We start from the raw sequence: 20,989 nt of genomic DNA, 5'->3' as shown, positions 1-20,989 counted from the left end.
ATTAGCTAGGTGTGTTGGCACATACCCATGGTCCCAGCTACTCTGGAGGCTGAGGTGGGAGGATTGCTGGAACCCGGGAAGTCGAGGTGCAGCGAGCCATGATTGTGCCACTGCACTCCAGCCAGGGTGACAGAGTGAGACCCTGTCTCAAAAAAAAAAAAAAAAAAAAAAAAATTCAGTCCTGAGGACTTGGTCTATCAGAAAAATAGTATCCTTCATAATTTTGAATAAACTTAACAAATAACTTTTCCATTATAGTTTATTTGAAATGCTGGGCTTTATTTTTTCCCCAACTTTGACGGAAGCAAAAATCTACAAAGTAACATTTGCAAATAAGCAATTAGTCTGCAAAGCCAGATTTCATCTTATTTTCATTTATTTAAATTTCAAGATAATCATTTGATAAGATAAACAGGTATTTTTCTGACTCAACAGTTAAAAGAACATTAAGAAGGAAATATTCCTCCACAAATCTGAAGACATTTATTTGTCCTTTAAAAGTATCTAACATGGGGCATATTGGCTCACAACTTTAATCCCAGCATTTTGGGAGTCAGAAGTGGATGGATTGCTTGAGCCTAGGAGTTTGGGAACAGCCTGCGCAGCAGAGCGAGACCCCAGTTCTATTTAAAAAAATTTTTTTAAAGGTAAACTGAAAAACTTTGTACTCTAGAAATTCTATAGAAATGCAGAAACAGTTTAAATGAATTAAGTACATTATCCAAGTTTAAGTTAAATTCTAAATAGTTATCTTTCCAACTATTATGAGCAATTTATTTTTATACTAGTGTTGACACTTTCTCATTTCTTTGTATTTTTTATTTAAAAAAAATAGAGACAAAGTCTCACTACGTTGTCCAGGCTGGTCTCGAACTTCTGAGCTCAAGTGATCCTCCTGCTTTGGCCTCCCAAAATGGTAGGAATACCGGTGTGAGCCACCACACCTGGCCCTCATTTCTTAATTGAAGAGAGTTTAAAATTCACTGAAATTGTTTTAAAAATAAATTAATTGGCCGGGAACGGTGGCTCACGCCTGTCACGCCTGTAATCCCAGCACTTTGGGAGGCCAAGGTGGGTGGATCACGAGGTCATGAGATCGAGACCATCCTGGCTAACATGGTGAAACCCCATCTCTACTAAAAATACAAAAAATTAGCTGGGCGAGGTGGTGAGTGCCTGTAGTCCCAGCTACTCGGGAGGCTGAGGGAGGAGAATGGCGTAAACCCGGGAGGCAGAGCTTGCAGTGAGCCGAGATCGCGCCACTGCACTCCAGCCTGGGCAACACAGCGAGACTCCATCTCAAAAAAATAAAAAAATAAATAAAATAAGAAATAAAATAAAAATAAATTAATTATTCAATATTAAACTTAAAGATGAGAGAATTCCCAACATATGGCCAAACAAAAGATGTGGTAAGAAAAGCCTTCTTATCTTGAAACTGACAGGGTCTCAGAGATCGTCCAGTTCAAGGCTCGCAGATTCTCTTGTTGCAAAAACACAAAGAGGTTAAGTATCTCACCAGAGCTCAAAAAGCCAGTACTCTGAACTCAGCATTCTTACCTCCCACCAGACAAGTTTCAGATTTACCAGATAACATTGTCAAAATGTTCTAGCAAAAGACTGTGAAGACAGTGCGGATTAAAGATGCATTTCCCACAGGAACCAGCCGCAGGTTGCCTGCCTATCCTCAGCTGGGAAAACCATCTCCCCAAGGAGCATACGATATCCTACGAAGGTGTACCATCTTCCCACGTTCAGAACAGGGTGAACCACCTCACCTTTGGATTAGGGTGCCGGCCGATGACAAGGCGAACGGGTCCTGGAGGGCATTTGCTCAAGATGGCGTGGACTTTGCTTAAAGCAGCGTGGCGGACATTGACAGAGTTCACTTCCAGGATTTGATCCCCGCGGCTAGGGAGGGCAACAGAATGCACACTCTGTGTTAGCAGCCAGCTTCTTAAAAGCTAAAACAGCTTTACTTCTGGGAGAGGTTTATAATATGAAATACTTTCTGCATACTTTAAAGAATCACATGATGTCTTTTCCCGTTGGCATACTTGTAAAAATACAACACATTCATAAAAACACATTCGATTTTAAGTGGGCAAAGGTCATAATGCGTATTTACTGGCATTTTCAGAAATAGCAAAGTCAAATGAAATTGGTAATAAGGACAATGGTGAAACCTACCATTTTTTGAGCATATACTATACTCCAGGCACTATACGAAGCATGCTGTATTACAAAGCTTTGAGTAAGTAAAATTATTCCCATTATGCAGATAGGAATACAGGCTCAGAGGGGTCACCCAGATGTCACACACTATTGAACTAATTCGGGTCTGTCTGACTCTCAACCATCACATGACAGAGCCCCTCGACCACCAGCAGTTCTCTCTTCCTACCATCTTGAAATGATTATTATAATATAACTTAAGGAGGAAATAGCTGAAGCTCAAAGGTTACCCAAGAATTTGTAAAAACGTTTCAAATTTGAACACATGAGAAATTGGGGACAAGTTGCCCATTTTGACTGGAAATTACAGGGAGAGAAGTCAGTAAGAGAGAACAAAGACTCTTTATATGAGATTTGAAGAATGGTCATTTGGCAGGCTCCAGACATATGGAACCATTCAAGAAAGAAACATCATCTTGGGATGTCATTAAAGGATTTTTTTCCTTGGGTTCTAAAAGTATATTTTCTTTAATGTACTTTGGATGATTTGCTAAATTTTTTTTCGTATGGAAATTTACTCTAATGATTAAGTAAAAACATAATATAAGCTATTAACAGGGCCCCAAAATGGCAACCTCAATGAATGCCATTTGGACAATCCCTTAACCACTAAAGGACTTGGAAGTTTACATGGGAGAAAGACGATACTGTTAGCAGAGGGTGCTTTGTGCAATACACGTACATTCTTGTGACGTTTAGGTGGGCACTGACTCACTGCAATTACTATATAATAGAACACCTAGATATTTCTTGTGTAAACGGAACGCCCATGTTACAACTGAACTATCTGGATTAAGAAATCAGACATTCAGTGATTTCAGAAAGTAGGCACCTAGACATGGCCATTCAACAAGGAAGGAAAATGATAGGAAAAGTTTGAGAGAACACTTAATAAGAAATGCCTCCTGTTCAAGGGCACAATTTCAGGACTTTTTGGCATCAAGTGATTCTGAACCATTTGAGCAGTTTCAGTATTTCATATGAATTTTACATATGTGAATATAAAATGAAAGAAAATATTGAGCTAATCATAGATATCTGTATAGAGTTGTATCTTGTCAAGTTTCTGAAACTGGACTTCTGAGACCAAATAGAACAAATCAAGTAGGGAAGTCAAGATCTAGAGTTCTCAAATTCAACCAAATTTCATTTATGTTAACATTTACATTTTTGGAGATGCTATTAATTGTAGTCTTGGCTATATTCTTGGAAAGAATTCAAAGCTTCAACATTCCTCAAAGGAAAGTAATAGAGCAAATATCACACATATATATTTCATATTTATGAACACTCCAGAACCTTACACTATCAGGCAAACAACAAACCTCAGGTTGCTCTCCATCTTGGCCACTGATCCTGGAGCAAGGCTGTGAATGTAGATGCCAGGAGGACTGTTTTCCAGAGCCAAGCAGCAGGCCCCAATGCCTAATCCAACTCTGGGCTCTGTGAGAGGCACCATTCAAAGAAAATAAAAACAAAAATTACACAATCACTAGAAAAAAAGGGTAACCGATTTGAAACAGAACTAATATCTATTCAGACCAATAACCATTTATTTCTGGTCCAGACTCAGAATGTAAATCCTGCTTTTCCTTGTCATCACCGGCACTGCTGTTAATAGAATGAGCCCATGGCTAACCTGGGAGCTAGTTACGGACTGGGACTGAATTATCCAACAGTCAACTCTGTGCTCAGTCTAACGAACCTCCTCACATCTGTTTTTAGAAAGAGGCAGGCTATAAGTAACATTTTTATTCTGGGTACACAAACTCAGGCTTTCTTTTGCTTTTCTTTTTAACAACTAATCTCTTGGTTGTTTAATCTTCCATCATGTTTCTGGAGTAGGTGGGGAGGAAAAAGAAACAGGGATGAAAAGAAGTAAGATTTGGTGATCATGGAATTCTAGTTACTAGTGTTAACTGTACACTTAACTATAATCTTTTGTTCTTTAAAATTTTATATTAGCCCTAGACTTAAGCTCATCAGTGATTTTTTTTTTTGAGATGGAGTTTTGCTCTTGTGTTCAGGTTAGAGTGCAGTGGCACAATCTCAGCTCACTGCAACCTCTGCCTCCCGGGTTCAAGAGATTCTCCTGCCTCAGCCTCCCAAGTACTGGGACTACAGGTGCCTGCCACCATGCCCAGATAATTTTTTTATTTTTAGTAGAAATGGGGGTTTGCCATGTTGGGGAGGCTGGTCTCAAACTCCTAACCTCAGGTGATCTACCTGCCTCGGCTTCCCAAAGTGCTAGGATTACAGGCGTGAGCCACTGTGCCTGGCCAGTGAAATTTTTTTTTTTTTTAAACTCAAGCCTCTGACACACAGTGATTCACGGGGAGAGCTTAGAGAGCTCCATGCTACTGGTAACTTCCCTTCACTTTGACTAAAGTGACTAACATCCCTCTACCTGACCTCACTGTGCATGTAGAGACCACCTGTTGTTGACAGAAGATTGTCCCAAAGGAATAATTCATAGAACAATGAGGAAAAATTAAGCTAACAATAGATTCCAAAATGTTATTCAAGAAATGCGACAAAGGTAAGGAATAGCTGCTATCACCTTTGTTGAGTGTTACTTCCATGACGATCCTGTCCTTGGGCCCTGGGGTCTTCCGACCCAGGGATGAAGAACTGCCTTCATCGGAGCCTCCCGCCGAGGCTCCCCCACTGGTATTGAAGCTCGGGGAGGCGGATCTGCTCATGTGTGTGGGTGTCGAGCAGGGTGTGAGGCTGGGGCTCACCAACTTTGTGCGTACCGTTAAGACAAATAATCCACTCCGGATTTGCTGAGAAAACGAGGAAAGGTGGGATGAAACATGTGGACTGTGCTCATATCAAAGGGTTTAAAAAAAACAAAAATCTCACCAAACCCAAGCCAGAAGGAAATAAAGGAAGGAAAATAGGACAAAGCAGATCAGTAAGAATGTTGTTACCTTAAAGGTATGAATCGCTTCTTGAAAAGTCAAGCCCTTTATCGGTATTCCATTTACATCTAGGATTTCATCCCCTAGTGATCAAATGTGAGAATTACATTAACATTAACCTTTAATTTCCTGGAATTTAACTGCTCAGTCAGACCTATTATGGGATACCATATGGTCCCTGATTTACTACCATCTAAAATGACTTTTATTGTTTAGCTTAGCTCCCAGGAATGTCACAAAATGGGACAATTAATGACAATATTCTTTTGCAGTAATTCTGTATTTCAATTTTCAATTAAAATAACTATGGGAAGCATGAAAATTTTTTTTAGCCATTGCCAAGTTTGACAACAGATGTCCTATGTTTAGAAATCAAACTGCAGAAATCTAGTTCAAAGGTGTTCCTCATAGTCATTATTTAAAAACTTAAACCCACTGGCAATGAGGCATGAACACACAGAACATTTGAGAAGCCACTCCTGTATTTGTAGAAAGACAAGTTTCCCGAGCCCAGAGAATCAGCATGGTGTATGGAAAATGGCTTTAATGATAACAAAAAACTTGCTAAGATATTACTGAGGAATGGCAGCCCAGAAATAGTCTGTTTTTAATTAAAAAACAAAGTTTTTGAAACAGAGTATTGCTTTGGCTCAGTCACCCAGGCTGGAGTGTGGTGGCGTAATCTCAGCTCACTACAACCTCTGCCTCCCACGTTCAAATTATTCTCATGCCTCAGCCTCCTGAATAGCTGGGAATACAGGTGCACGCCACCATACATGGCTAATTTTTTTTTTTGTATTTTTAGTAGAGACAGGGTTTCACCATGTTGGCCAGGCTGGTCTTGAACTCCTGGATCTGCCCGCCTTGGCTTCCCAAAGTGTGGGAATTACAGGTGTGAGCTACCCTCCCGGCCCAGAAATGGTGTCATGATGCAGTTCCAGGTTCTCTGTCAGTAAGCTGGCATGTTACTATAAGCTTCTATCTCAGAGATGACTGCGGGGTCATGTTAATTTGCCAGGCATGTGCAGAAACATGCTCGCTCACAGCCCCCTGCCCCAGCTCTCCTATTATTTTCAACTCTAAGAAGGCATAGTCAGGTCATTTTTCAAGCTGTTGACAGTGTCTGCTAGGAATATAAAAGAACTTGGACATCCTGTTGACTTATCAGAGCTTGTTTCTGGTTTGCACTCTTGTGACATGGCCTGTTTTTTTGGAATAACAGCTCATCAAAAACACTACAAAGATGCCCCAGAGAGTACAGATGAACTTTGCACAGCATTGCTGTAGAGAAGAGGGACACTGTACGCTTATAAGAAAGCGCAAAGCAGCATAAGAACACACATTGTCACCTCTCACAGACAGCCAATCCCAGGAGCACACTGTGTGCACGATTCAAGGAATCCTGTAGATGATTACAAAAATGTAGCTGTGCCCCATGCATTTGTTATGTGGCTTCCCCTTAATGCAATTACAGAAGCTATAAAATAAGTGAAGTAATCTCTGTTTAAAAAATCACCTGGCATAACCAATTACTCAATTAGGCGAGGAGGTGGATGTTTTTAGGTTGTTTCCATAGGGGAAAAGGAGCAAATATTAAAACGGTTACTCGCACTCTTAAAATGTATGCAAGGTTTTTTAAAGACATATCACTCAACAGGTTAAAATCCATTCCGATGACTTACATTTCTTATAAATGAACACATATGAAAAAACAGTATTTAGGAGAATCAAGTGCTATTAACCTTTCTTAACTATTGATTTTTTCCCCCCATTTTGCTCCATTTTACCAGCCTTGCAGGATGAATTTCAATTAAGTGAACACATGGCACATCCATTATAAAAACGCTCTGCTAGAATTTTATATTGTTCTAAAACTCAACACAAACACCACCTGGGAGTTAAGCCTTTCTCTAAGAGAGAGAAATAAATATTCCGCCGTGGGAGAATTAAGCCTGGTCACGTCTTATTGTTAGGCATATAGGATTCGATGGTTGCTCTCCCTAAAAAATCGGAGATTCCAATTCACTCTTATCGGTTCCAAAAAAAAAGAACCAGTATAACACAAAAGCACCTAAAGTTTAGGTCAACTGAACTGAAGAGTCACAGCATTTTTGAAGATAACTAAAAATATTCTACTTTAATTATTTCATGAAGGAAGTATAATAATAAGTGAGAGGAAAAAATCAGGATTCATGCTCTGGTGAAAGGTACTTAAAATATGTGCAGGCTAGGTGCTATAGCTTAGGCCTGTAATCCTAGCACTTTGGGAGGCAGAGGTGGGACAATCACTTGAGGCCAGGAGTTCGAGATCAGCCTGGGTAACATAGTGAGACTCCATCTCTTAAAAAAAAAATTAGCTGGGCATGGTGGTGCACATCTGTGGTCCGGGCTACTTGGGAGACTTAGGCAGGAGCATCCCTGGTGCCCAGGAGTTTGAGGCTGCAGTGAGAACTGTGATCACACCACTGCACTCCAGCCTGGATGACAGAGCAAGACCCTGCCTCTTAAAGTACAATAAAATAAATATATATATACCTGTGGGTGTGTTCAGAACTTTTGTGCAATTCTATTTTATAAAAAGTATATGATCTTAATCCAGATATATATTTCATAGAAAATATAAAGATATGTATATCTATTCTAGATATTCTATCAAAAGCAGCTACTGTGTCTGTACAGAAAGGAACTTTGGCCTATTTACGTTTTATTTTCTCAAGTAAGGTGGGAAAGTGAGTTGAACTTGGGATCACAAAGCTGGGTTTAAATTTCACTTCTGGGCCGGGCATGGTGGCTCACGCCTATAATCCCAGCACTTTGGGAGGCCGAGGCGGGCGGATCACAAGGTCAGGAGATCAAGACCACGGTGAAACCCCGTCTCTACTAAAAAATACAAAAAATTAGCTGGGCGCGGTGGCGGGCGCCTGTAGTCCCAGCTACTAGGGAGGCTGAGGCAGGAGAATGGCGTGAACCCAGGAGGCGGAGCTTGCAGTGAGCCGAGATCGCGCCACTGCACTCCAGCCTGGTGGACAGAGTGAGACTCCGTCTCAAAAATAAATAAATAAATAAATAAATAAATTTCACTTCTGCTGTTGACTAAGGATGGGACAAGTTTCTAGTCATTTAACATTTCTGAGTGTCACTTCTCTGTTTCTAAGATGGTCACTCCAAAATGCCAATTTGACAGGTTTGTAAGGCAGTTAGCGAAATAATTAAATATGTGGAATTGCTTTGTGTTTATAGCATTATAAAATGACATAAACATTTAAAAAATTATTTGCAAGGTAGAACTTGGCACCTCAGTATTACTTTAATTTGCATTCAGAAGCACTTGTCTAGTATAGTCACGTGTGGCAAAATGGTAGGTGCTATTGAGAATTTAAAGATGTTCATTTAGGGCCAGACACAGTCGCTCATGCCTGTAATCCTAGCACTTTGTGAGGCTGAGGCGGGCAGATCTCTTGAGTCCAGGTGTTTGAGACCAGCCTGGGCAACATGGCGAAACCTCATCTCTACAAAAATTAGCCGGGTATGATGGTGTGCGCCTATAGTCCCAGCTACTGGTGAAGCTGAGGTGGGAAGATCACTAGAGCCCAGGAGGTCGTGGCTGCAGTAAGCCATGATCATGTTACCGCACTCCAGCCTGGGTGACAGATTGAGACCCTGTCTCATTTAAAAAAAAAGGTTTGGTTTGTTTTGTTTAAAAAGATGTTCATTTAGGAACCAGACTATGTGGTGGTTGATTTCTGTAGCAAGATATTAAATATCCACTAATGACCAGGCACTCTGCTTCCACACCACCCCTGAGGTAAGAACTGATTCCAAACTCTCAAAATGTTCAAGGAAAGGAACATGATTAGACCAAGTGGACAAGACAGACACTAAAGACCCCAACAAAAATAGTAAGCCACTTTCCACATATTATCTCATGTAATCCTGACAACTACTCTTCAAGCAGGCATTAATATTCCAAGTTTACAGCTAGGGAAAGTGAAGCTCAGGTTCCACTGAGTGTGCCAGGCAGATTCTGCCCAGGTCTACTGGGTACTGTGGCATTCACTCACATCTTGTGAAGAAGCAGATTCTCATGGGATCAAAGTCACTGTCACTGAGGATACAAGAGGCTTTTCTCCTACCTTCTTTAAGTCTTCCATCCTCTGCAGCTGATCCATTTGGGAAGATGGTCTTGACAAAAATCCCCATCTGTCCACGAATGCAGTCTCGACCTCCAGCAATACTAAAGCCAAGGCCCTAGATCCGAAGCAGGTGAGAGTCCAGGTTGACAGTGTAGTATTTAACTGAGGGCATCTTTCCCATTGTAGTATTTAACTGAAGGCATCTGTCCCATTGTAGTATTTAACTGAAGTGCCCTCCCCAACCAGGCCTGGAGTTAAACTAAGCAACTAGCTGCAAACTCAAGTTTGTGTTCTCTTCCTTATTCCCCTCCTCAGATCTATTTACGTTGCACTAGCCATGCATTACATTAAGGGAAAAAGTTTTAGGCAGAAACATACCAAATTGCCAATATTTGACAATCTCTGACCTCCACAAATGGCAATGTCATATGGATCTACTAAACAGCTCATAAGAGTCATTTCCCACTATATGCAGGTGCCACATTTGTTTTCTTTTGTCTTTCCATTTTTTATAATATCAAAATGAATATTTTGATTTTTGTGTAATGTCAAGTTATTCGTATCATTTTCTTTATGATAATGGCAATGTCATTAAATTCATTCAAAAGGATAACCAAGGGTATTCCCTGAAGCTGCAGGCTCTGCTTTTCTTTCACTGGAGATAAAAGTTGAGGGTCATTCATTGCACCCTTGGTTCTGGCCCTAGCAGCCAAGTGCTGGTGACTCCTCACATCGTAGGCGTGAAGAGGGCATGGTCATCTCACATTGAGACCTACAGCACAGAATGCCAGGGAATCCACTTGAATCCATACAGAGGCCACTTTATCTGTCCTTCTTTATACCTGTTACTTTTCATTTCATGTAAAGACAAATAAAATAAAAAGTAACCATTTAAAGAATATGTGTGACTGGGTGCAGTGGTTCATGCCTATAATCTCAGTGCTTTGGGAAGCCAAAGTGGGAGCACTGCTTGAGCCCAGGAGTTTAAGGCTGCAGTGAGCCGTGATTGCACCACTGCACTCCAGCCTGGGCAACAGAGCAAGAACTTGTCTCTAAAAACAAAAACACACGGCCGGGCGCGGTGGCTCAAGCCTGTAATCCCAGCACTTTGGGAGGCCGAGACGGGCGGATCACAAGGTCAGGAGATCGAGACCATCCTGGCGAACACAGTGAAACCCCGTCTCTACTAAAAATACAAAAAACTAGCCGGGCGAGGTGGCGGGCGCCTGTAGTCCCAGCTACTTGGGAGGCTGAGGCAGGAGAATGGCGGGAACCCGGGAGGCGGAGCTTGCAGTGAGCTGAGATCCGGCCACTGTACTCCAGCCTGGGCGACAGAGCAAGACTCTGCCTCAAAAACAAAAACAAAAACAAAAACACAAAAACAAATAAAATAAAACAAAAAAATGTGTGCTAACATTCACCCAGAAGGCAGAACAGTCTGCAGAAAAGAGCTCACCTTGCCTTTTTCTTTGTATAACCCAATGATCGAGATGACGGATGGCCGGATGAGCCTCCAAGGAGATTCCACCTGAGTCGTGCTTAAGGAGCGGGTAGACTTCTTCACAATGTGGTATTCCTAAAAGTCAGCACACGGCAAGGTCAGATATTACTCTCATTTGTTCTATTGTGGTATCTGGCAGAAAGATACACTCAGACTTTGAAAATCTTAGATGTCTTCAGTACTAGACATTTCTCTCTGGTTCAGTGACTTAAAAAAAGGTTCCTATAAATACTATCACAGGTGCTGGGCACCATTGCTCACGCCTGTAATCCCAGCACTTTGGGAGGCCAAGGCAGGCGGGTCACCTGAGGTCAGGAGTTTGAGACCAGCCTAGCCAACACGGTGAAAGCCCGTCTCTAATAAAAATACAAAAATTAGCTGGGTGTGGTGGTGGGTGCCTGTAGTGCCAGCTACTCGGGAGGCTGAGGCAGGAGAATCACTTGAACCTGGGAGGTGGAGGTTGCAGTGAATGAAGACTGTGCCACTACACTCCAGCCTGGGTGACAGAGTGAGATTCCATCTCAAAAAAACCATCGGAGAAATAGCTCCTACTACAATAGACTGCCACGGCTTCTTCCCCCATATAAAGAACTGCTTGGGGACCTCAAGCACCTTGCGTTGCTCTTTCCTCGACCACCTTCCAGATTCTACATCTGGAATGGAGTCAGGAACCAGAAACAAGAGGCCTCAGTGATACAGGATAACCACCTGTGGTCGGGCTTTCCCTTGGTAGTCACCCCTGCCTCCATCCCAAGTTCACAATCATGGTTAGAAAGTATCTTGCCATTTTAAGCTTAATTCACTCGATCAAAAACTCAGCACGCCGTTGTTTCTTATAAAATCCAAACCACAAACCCAGACAACTGTTATTCCACATAAAACATCCCGCTGAGAGACGGCAGCAGCTTCAGTTCTCATCTCTCACATTTGGAAAATAAAGTATTTTCCCATAATGAGCCACACTTTCCCTTCCTGACACACAGCAGCTCCAATCTCACCCTTTTTTGTGTCCATCACCCATAATATACACGCGTGTAAGCAGGCTGCGCTCCTTAGAATATAAACAAGAGATCAAGTGACTCTATCACCAAAGCACTTCTCTAATCTTGCTCCTTGCTATTCTTCTTAGAATAATAAACTTCTTCACTGATGCAGATATTCTACCTAAGCCAAAAAAATCACTTCATGTTTAATATGAGAAAGGAGACATCGTGAAACAGTTTTATCCTGGGTCTCTGTGTATACTACATTCAAACATAAAAATTAGATGTCCCCAACGATATGTTTGTATTTTTGGCAGCTTAGAACAATTATATTTTTTCCAGTTTTACAAAATATCTGCCAACAATGTTGGCCTCCCAGACTTTCAATCATTAAAAAAAATGATGTGGGCTTGGCAAGGTTACTACCCTTTTAATGAAACCATTGCAGAGATGGCCAAACATAGTCTGGGTTTTTCAGTCCTTGAATACAGAAGTTTATGTGTGAACTCCTAAGGGAACGATTTCTCTGGTCACCAATCTTCAGCAGTACTTCACTCCATCTTTCTTTTGGGAACCAGAAGGAACCAAAGGCCTGTAGACTTCACCAGTCTCTCAGAGAGTTTCCAGGATCTCCTTGAACTTTCTAGACCTGTGCTGTCTAATATGGTAGCCACTTGCCACTTGTAGATACCTATATTTAAATTAAAATTAATTAAAATTAAAAGTACACTCCCCACTAGCCACTTTTCATGTGCTTAGTAGACAAATACAGCTACCATATTGGACAGTACAAATAAAAAACCTCTCCATCACTGCTGAAAGTTTTACTGGAAATCCAGGTCTAATCTAGCTAATATTTATTTTATTTTATTTATTTATTTAAGACAGAGTCTCTCACTCTATCACCCAGGCTGGAATGCAGTGGCGTGATCACAGCTCACTGCAGCTTTGACCTCCTGGGCTCAAGTGATCTTCCCGCTTCAGCCTCCCAAGTAACTGGGAACACAGGTATGCACCACCATGCCCAGCTAATTAAAAAAAAAATCTTTTTTTGTAAAGATAAGGTCTTGCCATGTTACCCAGGCTGGTCTCGAACTTGGGCTCAGGCAATTCTCCCACCTTGGCCTCCCAAAGTGCTGGGATTACGGGCATGAGCCCGGTTCTAGATAATACTTTACAGTGTACGGAGACAGACCAAGAAATAAGAAAGATGAATCCTGGGAGAAAAATAAAAGGGCAGAAAATAAAAAGAGGAGACAAGAGAAAGGAGAGTTTTCTTGAAAAGAGAGGGAAAACCTCTCCTTTCAAACTTTCTACCCTGGCCTCGGCTTCCTGATCCCTGGAAGTGTGGTTAGAGATGGATGTTTCTGGGCTACAAATGCCGTCAGGTTTCCTCAGCAGGTCAGTTAAGAAATTACCTCAATGCTCGATCTGTGGTCATGATGGCAGTAAACCTTCTCTCATCTTTCACACAGCCTGACAAGGCCGGGCGCAGTGGCTCCCGCCTGTAATCCCAGGACCTTGGGAGGCTGAGGCAAATGGATCCCTTGAGGTCAGGAGTTTGAGACCAGCCTGGCCAACATGGTGAAACCCCGTCTCTACTAAAAATACAAAAATGAGCTGGGCGTGGTGCCAAGTGTCTGTAATCCCAGCTACTTGGGAGGCTGAGGCAGGAGAATCGCTTGATCCCGGGAGGCGGAGATTGCAGTGAGCCGAGATTGCATCACTGAACTCTAGCCTGGGCAACAGAGTGAGACTCAGTTTCAAAAAATAAAAATAAAATGACTGACGGTTGGGCGATCTTCCAATGTTCTGATCTCCCCTGACTCTGTGGGTCCAACAGGACGATTCTGAGCAGGTCGCAGTCCTGGGCCTGGACAAGTTTGACTGGTCTCATGCCAGTTTCTTCTCTGCTTTTACTCAGTGCCCCAATGCCCCTCAAGTTGCCTTTGGGTGAATTCAACCCAAAATGGGCTGATCAGCCACTGTCCCTGAAACATGGGCACTTGTTATTCTCCTGGTCAGATAAAGGGCATCGGAACCAACGGACACACTTTATCCTGACACATAATTGACCCGATTCAAGCACCTTTTTTTTTTGAGACGGAGTCTGGCTCTGTCGCCCAGGCTGGAGTGCAGTGGCCGGATCTCAGCTCACTGCAAGCTCCGCCTCCCAGGTTTACGCCATTCTCCTGCCTCAGCCTCTGGGTAGCTGGGACTACAGGCGCCTGCCACCGCGCCCGGCTAGTTTTTTGTATTTTTTTTTAGTAGAGACGGGGGTTTCACCGTGTTAGCCAGGATGGTCTCGATCTCCTGACCTCATGATGCGCCCGTCTTGGCCTCCCAAAGTGCTGGGATTACAGGCTTGAACCACCGCGCCCGGCCCGATTCAAGCACCTTTAAAGGTTTACAGAGGTTCTGGCATATCACCTTGGACAAAATACGTAATCCCTTTGAGATTCAGTTGCTCCATCTGTAAAAGGGTCTTAACACACCAAAAGCACGGGCCTGCCTCAGATGCCCTGACCCAGGTCCTGTAGAACTCTACCCTCTACAGCTTTCCAAGCACGAGTGGATGTCATTGCTCCCACACCCACCCTGTTATCTCTGCTTCATCACAGGGCTTAGGACAAGCTGCTAATGGTTCCTCTTGAGCCCCTTGGTTAGTGGTGCCAGGGCTCAAAGAATACCCCACAGGTTTCTCAGGTACTGAGCCTGCCTTAGCCTTGGTTAGGAGACCACCTGCCCAGTTTCTACCAGGTTGGAGGATGCCGAGATAAAGGAGTGGCCCTCATGCAGAGCTCCGATGGGAGCAGGTTCTGGAACATTAACTTGAGCAGCTAGTGCAGCCCCCTCTACAGCCCCCCATGACCTTGGCTGCTTGAGTCATTACTGTGTAACAGGTAGGACTCCAGGTGAGCCATGGATGCATGTGCAGGCACACATGCACACTCCCTCTCTCATACATGTGCCCACACCCACCCGCACAGTTGGTACACTGACACAGGCTGCTCCTATTAATCAAGCAATGCTGGTTCACCACAGACTGTGAGACGCCATCGTCTCCTGGCAATTGGAAGCACCTCTCGGTTCCAAAACACACAATAGGAAGGAGATGAAGATTTTGAGATCCAATAAGGGATTTTCCCCCACTTTTTCAAATATTAGGCCGACTTCTTCGTAACCTCTCTGGGTAGACCTCACTTTGTCTACTGTCTCTTTCTATCCCATTTATCTAGCCCCAGACAATCCTGGCCTGCGTGGATGGGCATTTCTTCTTAACTTGGAAGCCCTTATGGTCTTTGAAAGATCTGCAGCCCTGGTCAGACCTGCGAGGCACTAGAAGAGTCCAGCAGCTGTGGGAGGGAGTGTTTCCGGCCATCTCGGGAGACCTCCAACATCCGGATCCGGGGGTCCCCATTCCGCACCATCAGCTCGTTATATTCTTCAACTGACTCGAGGCGGTGTACACCCCCTGGAGAAAAAAGAGGAGAAAACATGGTTTGATATGGGTCAAAAAGAATCATAAGCACATCCAGAGGCATAGACTCGTATTTACACCCACCTTCATGGTTTTGAGAAGGCCTACCTTCTAATACACTCAAAGCACAGAGCTTGGCCCATCCTAACAGCAACCTTTGCATAAGCTAGTTACGTGCTGAAGCCACTAGTGTCAGGCTATGAAAAAACTGCCAGTTTTTGAAATGACCAGATTGGATGAGGGGCAATGTAAATGTTTGTTCCAAATAAGATGTAGCTCTGGTGGATAAGGGAATAGTGAGAAGGCTATTAGTAGATGATTTCCTGATGATGGAGGAATATCATTTTGTGACTGGTATAGTTTCATTGTTGGTGCAGATGCTTTTTTTTCCAAGTATAGGCATGACTTTTAAAATAAACTTTTAATTAAAGTATAACAACTTATAGAAATGTGTACAAATCGTAAGTGTACAGTTCAATGAAATTTCATATACCCATAACCAAAACCTAGATCAAGCAGCAGAATATTAACCAGGACCTCAAAAGCATCCTCTGCGTTACAAACCATCCTTCACCCAAGGGTAACCATTATCCCGGCTTTTAACATTACAGATTACTTTTATCTGTTTTTTAATTTTACGTCAATGAACACACACGATACATACTTTTTGTCTGGCTCCTGTTTGTAGCATTTGTTTATGAGAGTCAGCCACGCTGTTGCATGCCAATAGCTTGTTCATCCCCATTCTGTAGGCTATTCCGTTGTCTAAACACATTGTCTAAACACACCACAATTTACTTATCCATTCTATTGTTGGTGGACATTTGGCTTGTCTCCACTTTTAGACCCAGAACAAGGGTCAGCAAAGATTTTTGGCAAAATTTTTTTATGTTCACTTTTTTTGGTAAAGAGTTGGCAAGCTTTTTGCCATATATTAGGCTTTGTGGGCCACAAATGGTCTTTGTTGCATATTATTTTTCTTCTTCTTTTTCTTAACAACCTACTAAAAATGTAGAAAGCATTTCTAGCTTGTGAGCCCTACAAATAGAGCCGTGGACCATAGCTTGATCTAGAATATCTCGTTAATAAATATTCTCTCACACGGCATTAGATGTCACCTAGGAGTGGAGTCTCTGGGCTACACTCTGAGCGTCTGTCCAGCTTCACCCATGCTGTTTCAGCAGCATGGGGAAGTTCTAGAATCTCCACATTGTTGTCACACTGGACAGTGTCAGTCTTTAATTTTGGCCATTCTGGAATATATGATGGTACTCATTTGTGTTTTTTAAATTGCATTTCACTGATGACTAACGAGATCAAGATTCCTTTCATACATTCATTGGCTGTGTTCCTTTTGTAAAGTTGTAAAGTGCCTGAACAAGTCTTTTGCCCATTTTAAAATTGGATGTCTTTTTTATTGATCTATATATATTTTTATTTATTTATTGGTGTTTTCTTTTTATTTTTTTGAGATGGAGTCTCACTCTGTTGCCCAGGCTAGAATGCAGTGGTGCAATCTGCTCACTGCAACCTCCACCTCCCAGGTTCAAGTGATTCTCCTGCCTCAGTTTCCCGAGTAGCTGGGATTACAGGTGTGCACCACCACACCTGGCTAATTTTTGTATTTTTAGTAGAGATGGGATTTCATCATGTTGGCCAGGCTGGTCTTGAACTCCTAACTTCAGGTGATCTACCTGCCGTGGCCTCCCAAAATGCTGGTATTACAGGTGTGAGCCACTGGGCCTGGCCCATTTTAAAAAATTTTTAATGTAACTTGAATAAGGGTCTTTTGTGGGATCTATGGATTATAAATATCTTCTCCGTGTCTACGCTTTGCCTTTTCACTGTCTCAACGTATATTTTGAAAAAACAGCTCATCATTTTAATGTAGTACAGTATGTCTTTTTAAAAACTTTATGGTTTGTAATTTTGTGTTCTTTTAAAGATACTTCTATAGTAACAATTTAGGCTGAGCACGGTGGCTCATGCCTGTAATCCCAGCACTTTGAGAGGCTGAGGCGGGCGGATCGCCTGAGTTCAGGAGCTCGAGACTACCCCAGGCAACAAAGTGAAACCCTATCTCTACTAAAACAGAAAAAATTAGCCAGGTGTGGTGGCGCGCATCTGTAGTCCCAGCTACTCAGGAGGCTGAGGCTAGAGAATTGCTTGAACCCAGGAGGTCGAGGTTGCAGTGAGATGAGATTGCACCACTGCACTTCAGCTTGGGTTACACAGTGAGAGACTCTCAAAAAACAAAACCAAAAACTTCTATAGTAACAATTTTAAAGAGTTTATCAATACCTAGTCTACGTTATTTTAAAATACAATAATTTAAGGGACTTTAATCTTAAATGATGTATCAATTACATATGAATATAGCTATAATCATATTATAGTGTTTATATGATATACAATACATACCTGTATGCATGTGTACATATGTTTTTGTGTGTATATACAGATTCTTCGTATATCAAATTCATCACCTAGACTAGGTAATGTTTCATCTGATTACCTAAAATTTCAATTTACCTAAATACTTCTCTGAAAGTTTTGCACTGAATAAAACAAGATTATTGTTTAAAAAATATCGATGAGTTCTTAAAGGTGATAGAAAGTTGGAAGAAAGCTGATACAGGCATATGACAATGAATGCCATTAAAGGTTTGTTGTTTTTAAAAGTTAAATATTTATTTTATGATATATGTTTCCAAACATATGAAATTGCTTTGCAATCAAGACAAATTTTGTTTTTAAAAAGATCACAAGCCAGACGTGGTGACTCACACCTGTAATCCTAGCACTTTGGGAGGCCGAGGTGGGTGGATCACGAGGTCAAGAGATGGAGACCATTCTAGCCAACATGGTGAAACCCTGTCTCTATTAAAAATACAAAAAAAATAGCTGGGCATGGTGGCGTGTGCCTGTAGTCCCAGCTACTCAGGAGGCTGAGGCATGAGAATCGCTTGAATCCGGGAGGGGGAGGTTGCAGTGAGCTGAGATCACGCCATTGCACTCCAGCCTGGGCAACAGAGCAAGACTCCATCTTTTTTGAGATGGAAAGAAAGATCACAAATCTAAGATCTTACCATAGATAAACTGAAAGCACCAAAATTAAAAGGAAACTCTGCTGACAAGAAAGGGATATGACGTAAGGAAAACCCAGGTTAGAACATCAGAAAAATGTTCCATGAAACGAGAGACGATGTTGCTTTAGTTATTTTGCAGCCAGTCTGGGCAAAACCTTAGTGGAAAGAGTTGGAACCTCTACAGAAGCTCTTCAATAATTCATGACTTAATACTAACTCAGAACCAGATTAATCTCTCTTGGCATGCTTACTCATCTGAAAAAGATTTATTAGTAGAAAATGCCTTTTGAGCTGACAGGGAGGCACTTGTCATCAACAGAAGAAAAACCACATACAGTAGCATCTATAGATAATATGCTGATATGTGGATCCCAGAGTGATTCATTTTAAGAAAACATGAAATATCCAAGTTTACAGGACAAATTAAGAGCTAATCACATTAAAAATCTGCATGTAAATACCTTTAGAATGAACGTATTTCACAGCACTGAATCAAAGCCCAATTCCTTAAGCCTCTTTAATGTGTCTCTAAATTACTTTTATAGACTTATCTTCCACTAGCCACTCTCAGAGTTTGCTGATCTATCCTGACGGTTGTTGAAGGAGAGATCTGTCCTCTTCTTTCTAAAACTATGGAGCATATAAATATTACGTGAAGTTTTACCCACTTTCCCTGCACCATCATCATCTCCCACCCAAAAATTCTGCTATGTCCACTTCCCTCTCTTGGATTGAAGCATTGTGACTGTCAGGTTCTCTTGGCTTTTTCAAGCGGCTGTGGAGGAAAAACAGCTGCCAAAAACTTATTGAATTAATTTTTTTCTCCAGTATCCCTAAACAACTCTCATTCATTTTGTCCCAAGTCTAGACCGCTGTCCCCCGCTTCCAGTCTACCAAATTCCCCCAGCATACTGCCCCTCCTCTATCTTGCATCCTTGAGACCCAGACAAACTTACCCACTCCCTGTACCTCTCGTGTGTGCCTCATGGTGCTCATCACTGTGTGTACGTGTGTGCTGTCTTGCACTGGGACTGTAAGTTCTTTAGAAGGCCTTCTGTGTTTTTTTTTTTTGAGACAGAGTTTTGTTCTTGCTGCCCAGGCTGGTGTGCAGTGGCACGATATCAGCTCACTGAAACCTCTGCTTCCTGGTTTCAAGCGATTCTCCTGCCTCAGCCTCGAGTAGCTGGGATTACAGGTGTCCGCCGCCATGCCCAGCTAATATTTGTATTTTTAGTAGAGACGGGGTTTCACCATGTTGGCCAGGGTGGTCTCGAACTCCTGACCTTAGGTGATCCTCCCACCTCAGTCTCCCAAAGTGCTGGGATTACAGGAGTGAGCCACCATGCCCAGCCTAGAAGGCCTTCCTGTCTGAACCCATTCAAACCCATTCTTCCTCTCTTGAGACGGAAGGAGAACACTAAGAATGAAAATGAAAATGACAACGAACATCATAATAATGATGAGAGTGGTTAGGTCGTGCAGGTAGCTCACATCTGATATCCCAGCACTTTGGGAGGCCGAGGCAGGTGGATTACTTGAGGTAAGGAGTTCGAGACCAGCCTGGCCAGCACGGTAAAACCCCATCTCTACTAAAAATACAACATTAGCCGGGCCAGGCATGGTGGCATGTGCCTGTAGTCTCAGCTACTCAAGAGGCTGAGGCACGAGAATCACTTGTACCTGGGAGGCAGAGGTTGTGATGAGCTGAGATCACACCATCACACTCCAGTCTGGGTGACAAGAACAAAATTCCATCTCAAAAAAAAAAAAAAAGAAAAGAAAAAGAAAATGACAGTGATAATAATAGTGGCAGCTGCCTCGTGGCAAGGGCTTTTTGCTGCCACACCATGGAGTAGCAGTGCCATATGCATTCTTCCAAAGCAACCTTTCAACAAGGCACAGCACCTAGAACGCACTCATGTTTATTGGCAAAATAAATATATAACATAACCCTCATTTTATGGATAAAGAAACTGAGATTCAAGAAAGTCACCTGACCAAGGTCATGTAACCAGAGGTGGTGGATGTGGGAACTGACCTAGTTCTGCTGGATTCATGCATGTGCTTCCTCCTCCATGCTACGTTTCCTTATTGTGGCCTTGAATGTCTCGGAAGGATACAGGAAGAGAAGGTGGCATCCATTTGTGGCAAACAGTGGCCAGCCCTGGAATAACTACTCAGCCAAATAGGCCACTTGTTCTGAATTAAGTAGTACGAGCAGACTCAGAGCATCACACATCTGGGAGGCCCTCCAGCTCCCCCTCCCCATATCTGTATCGATAAAGTCCCAGATCGGGGAACAGAATTCTTTTCAAGATTCCCCGGAACAGAATTCTTTTCAAGATTTCCCAGAAGCCAAAGGGCAGGGAAGGAGAATTCTGTCTGGGAGGCAGATCTTTTTCCCGGCATTGACTGATTAACCTTTGGGATCCTCTGAACTTCTCCGGTCTCATCCATAAAATGAGGAATGTGACCTCGCTGGTTTCAGAGGCCCCTGTATTTCCTCAGAGCTCTGGGCACCTGCCTGGGAACCCATTTATAAGGTCCTGAACAACTCTGCCAAGACGGCCAACAGGAAGGCCTCCTCTGTGCCCTGGTGACTCCCTCGCCCCAAACACAAAGGCCTTAAACGACTTTCTCTTT

General features: G+C 42.6%; 1 protein-coding gene across 5 annotated transcripts in view; it reads right to left on the bottom strand.

Annotated features, from left to right (window-relative positions):
- The window catches only part of PDZD2 (PDZ domain containing 2), a 493,831-nt gene that overhangs the window by 49,874 nt on the left and 422,968 nt on the right, over positions 1–20,989 (bottom strand). For all 5 annotated transcript variants that reach the window (XM_033179276.1, XM_033179277.1, XM_033179279.1 and 2 more), the window contains 7 exons: positions 15,106–15,251; positions 10,749–10,868; positions 9,293–9,407; positions 5,169–5,242; positions 4,796–5,021; positions 3,561–3,678; positions 1,779–1,911 (listed from right to left, as the gene is read on the bottom strand). In XM_033179276.1, the coding sequence (XP_033035167.1) occupies positions 1,779–1,911; positions 3,561–3,678; positions 4,796–5,021; positions 5,169–5,242; positions 9,293–9,407; positions 10,749–10,868; positions 15,106–15,251 (932 nt within the window). The remainder of the gene's footprint in view (positions 1–1,778; positions 1,912–3,560; positions 3,679–4,795; positions 5,022–5,168; positions 5,243–9,292; positions 9,408–10,748; positions 10,869–15,105; positions 15,252–20,989) is intronic.

Source organism: Trachypithecus francoisi, unplaced genomic scaffold (assembly GCF_009764315.1).
Source record: "Trachypithecus francoisi isolate TF-2019V2 unplaced genomic scaffold, Tfra_2.0 Lachesis_group2, whole genome shotgun sequence".
Taxonomy (NCBI): domain Eukaryota; kingdom Metazoa; phylum Chordata; class Mammalia; order Primates; family Cercopithecidae; genus Trachypithecus; species Trachypithecus francoisi.
Note: the sequence above shows the minus strand (reverse complement) of the source record. Positions and strands in the feature narration are given on the sequence as shown.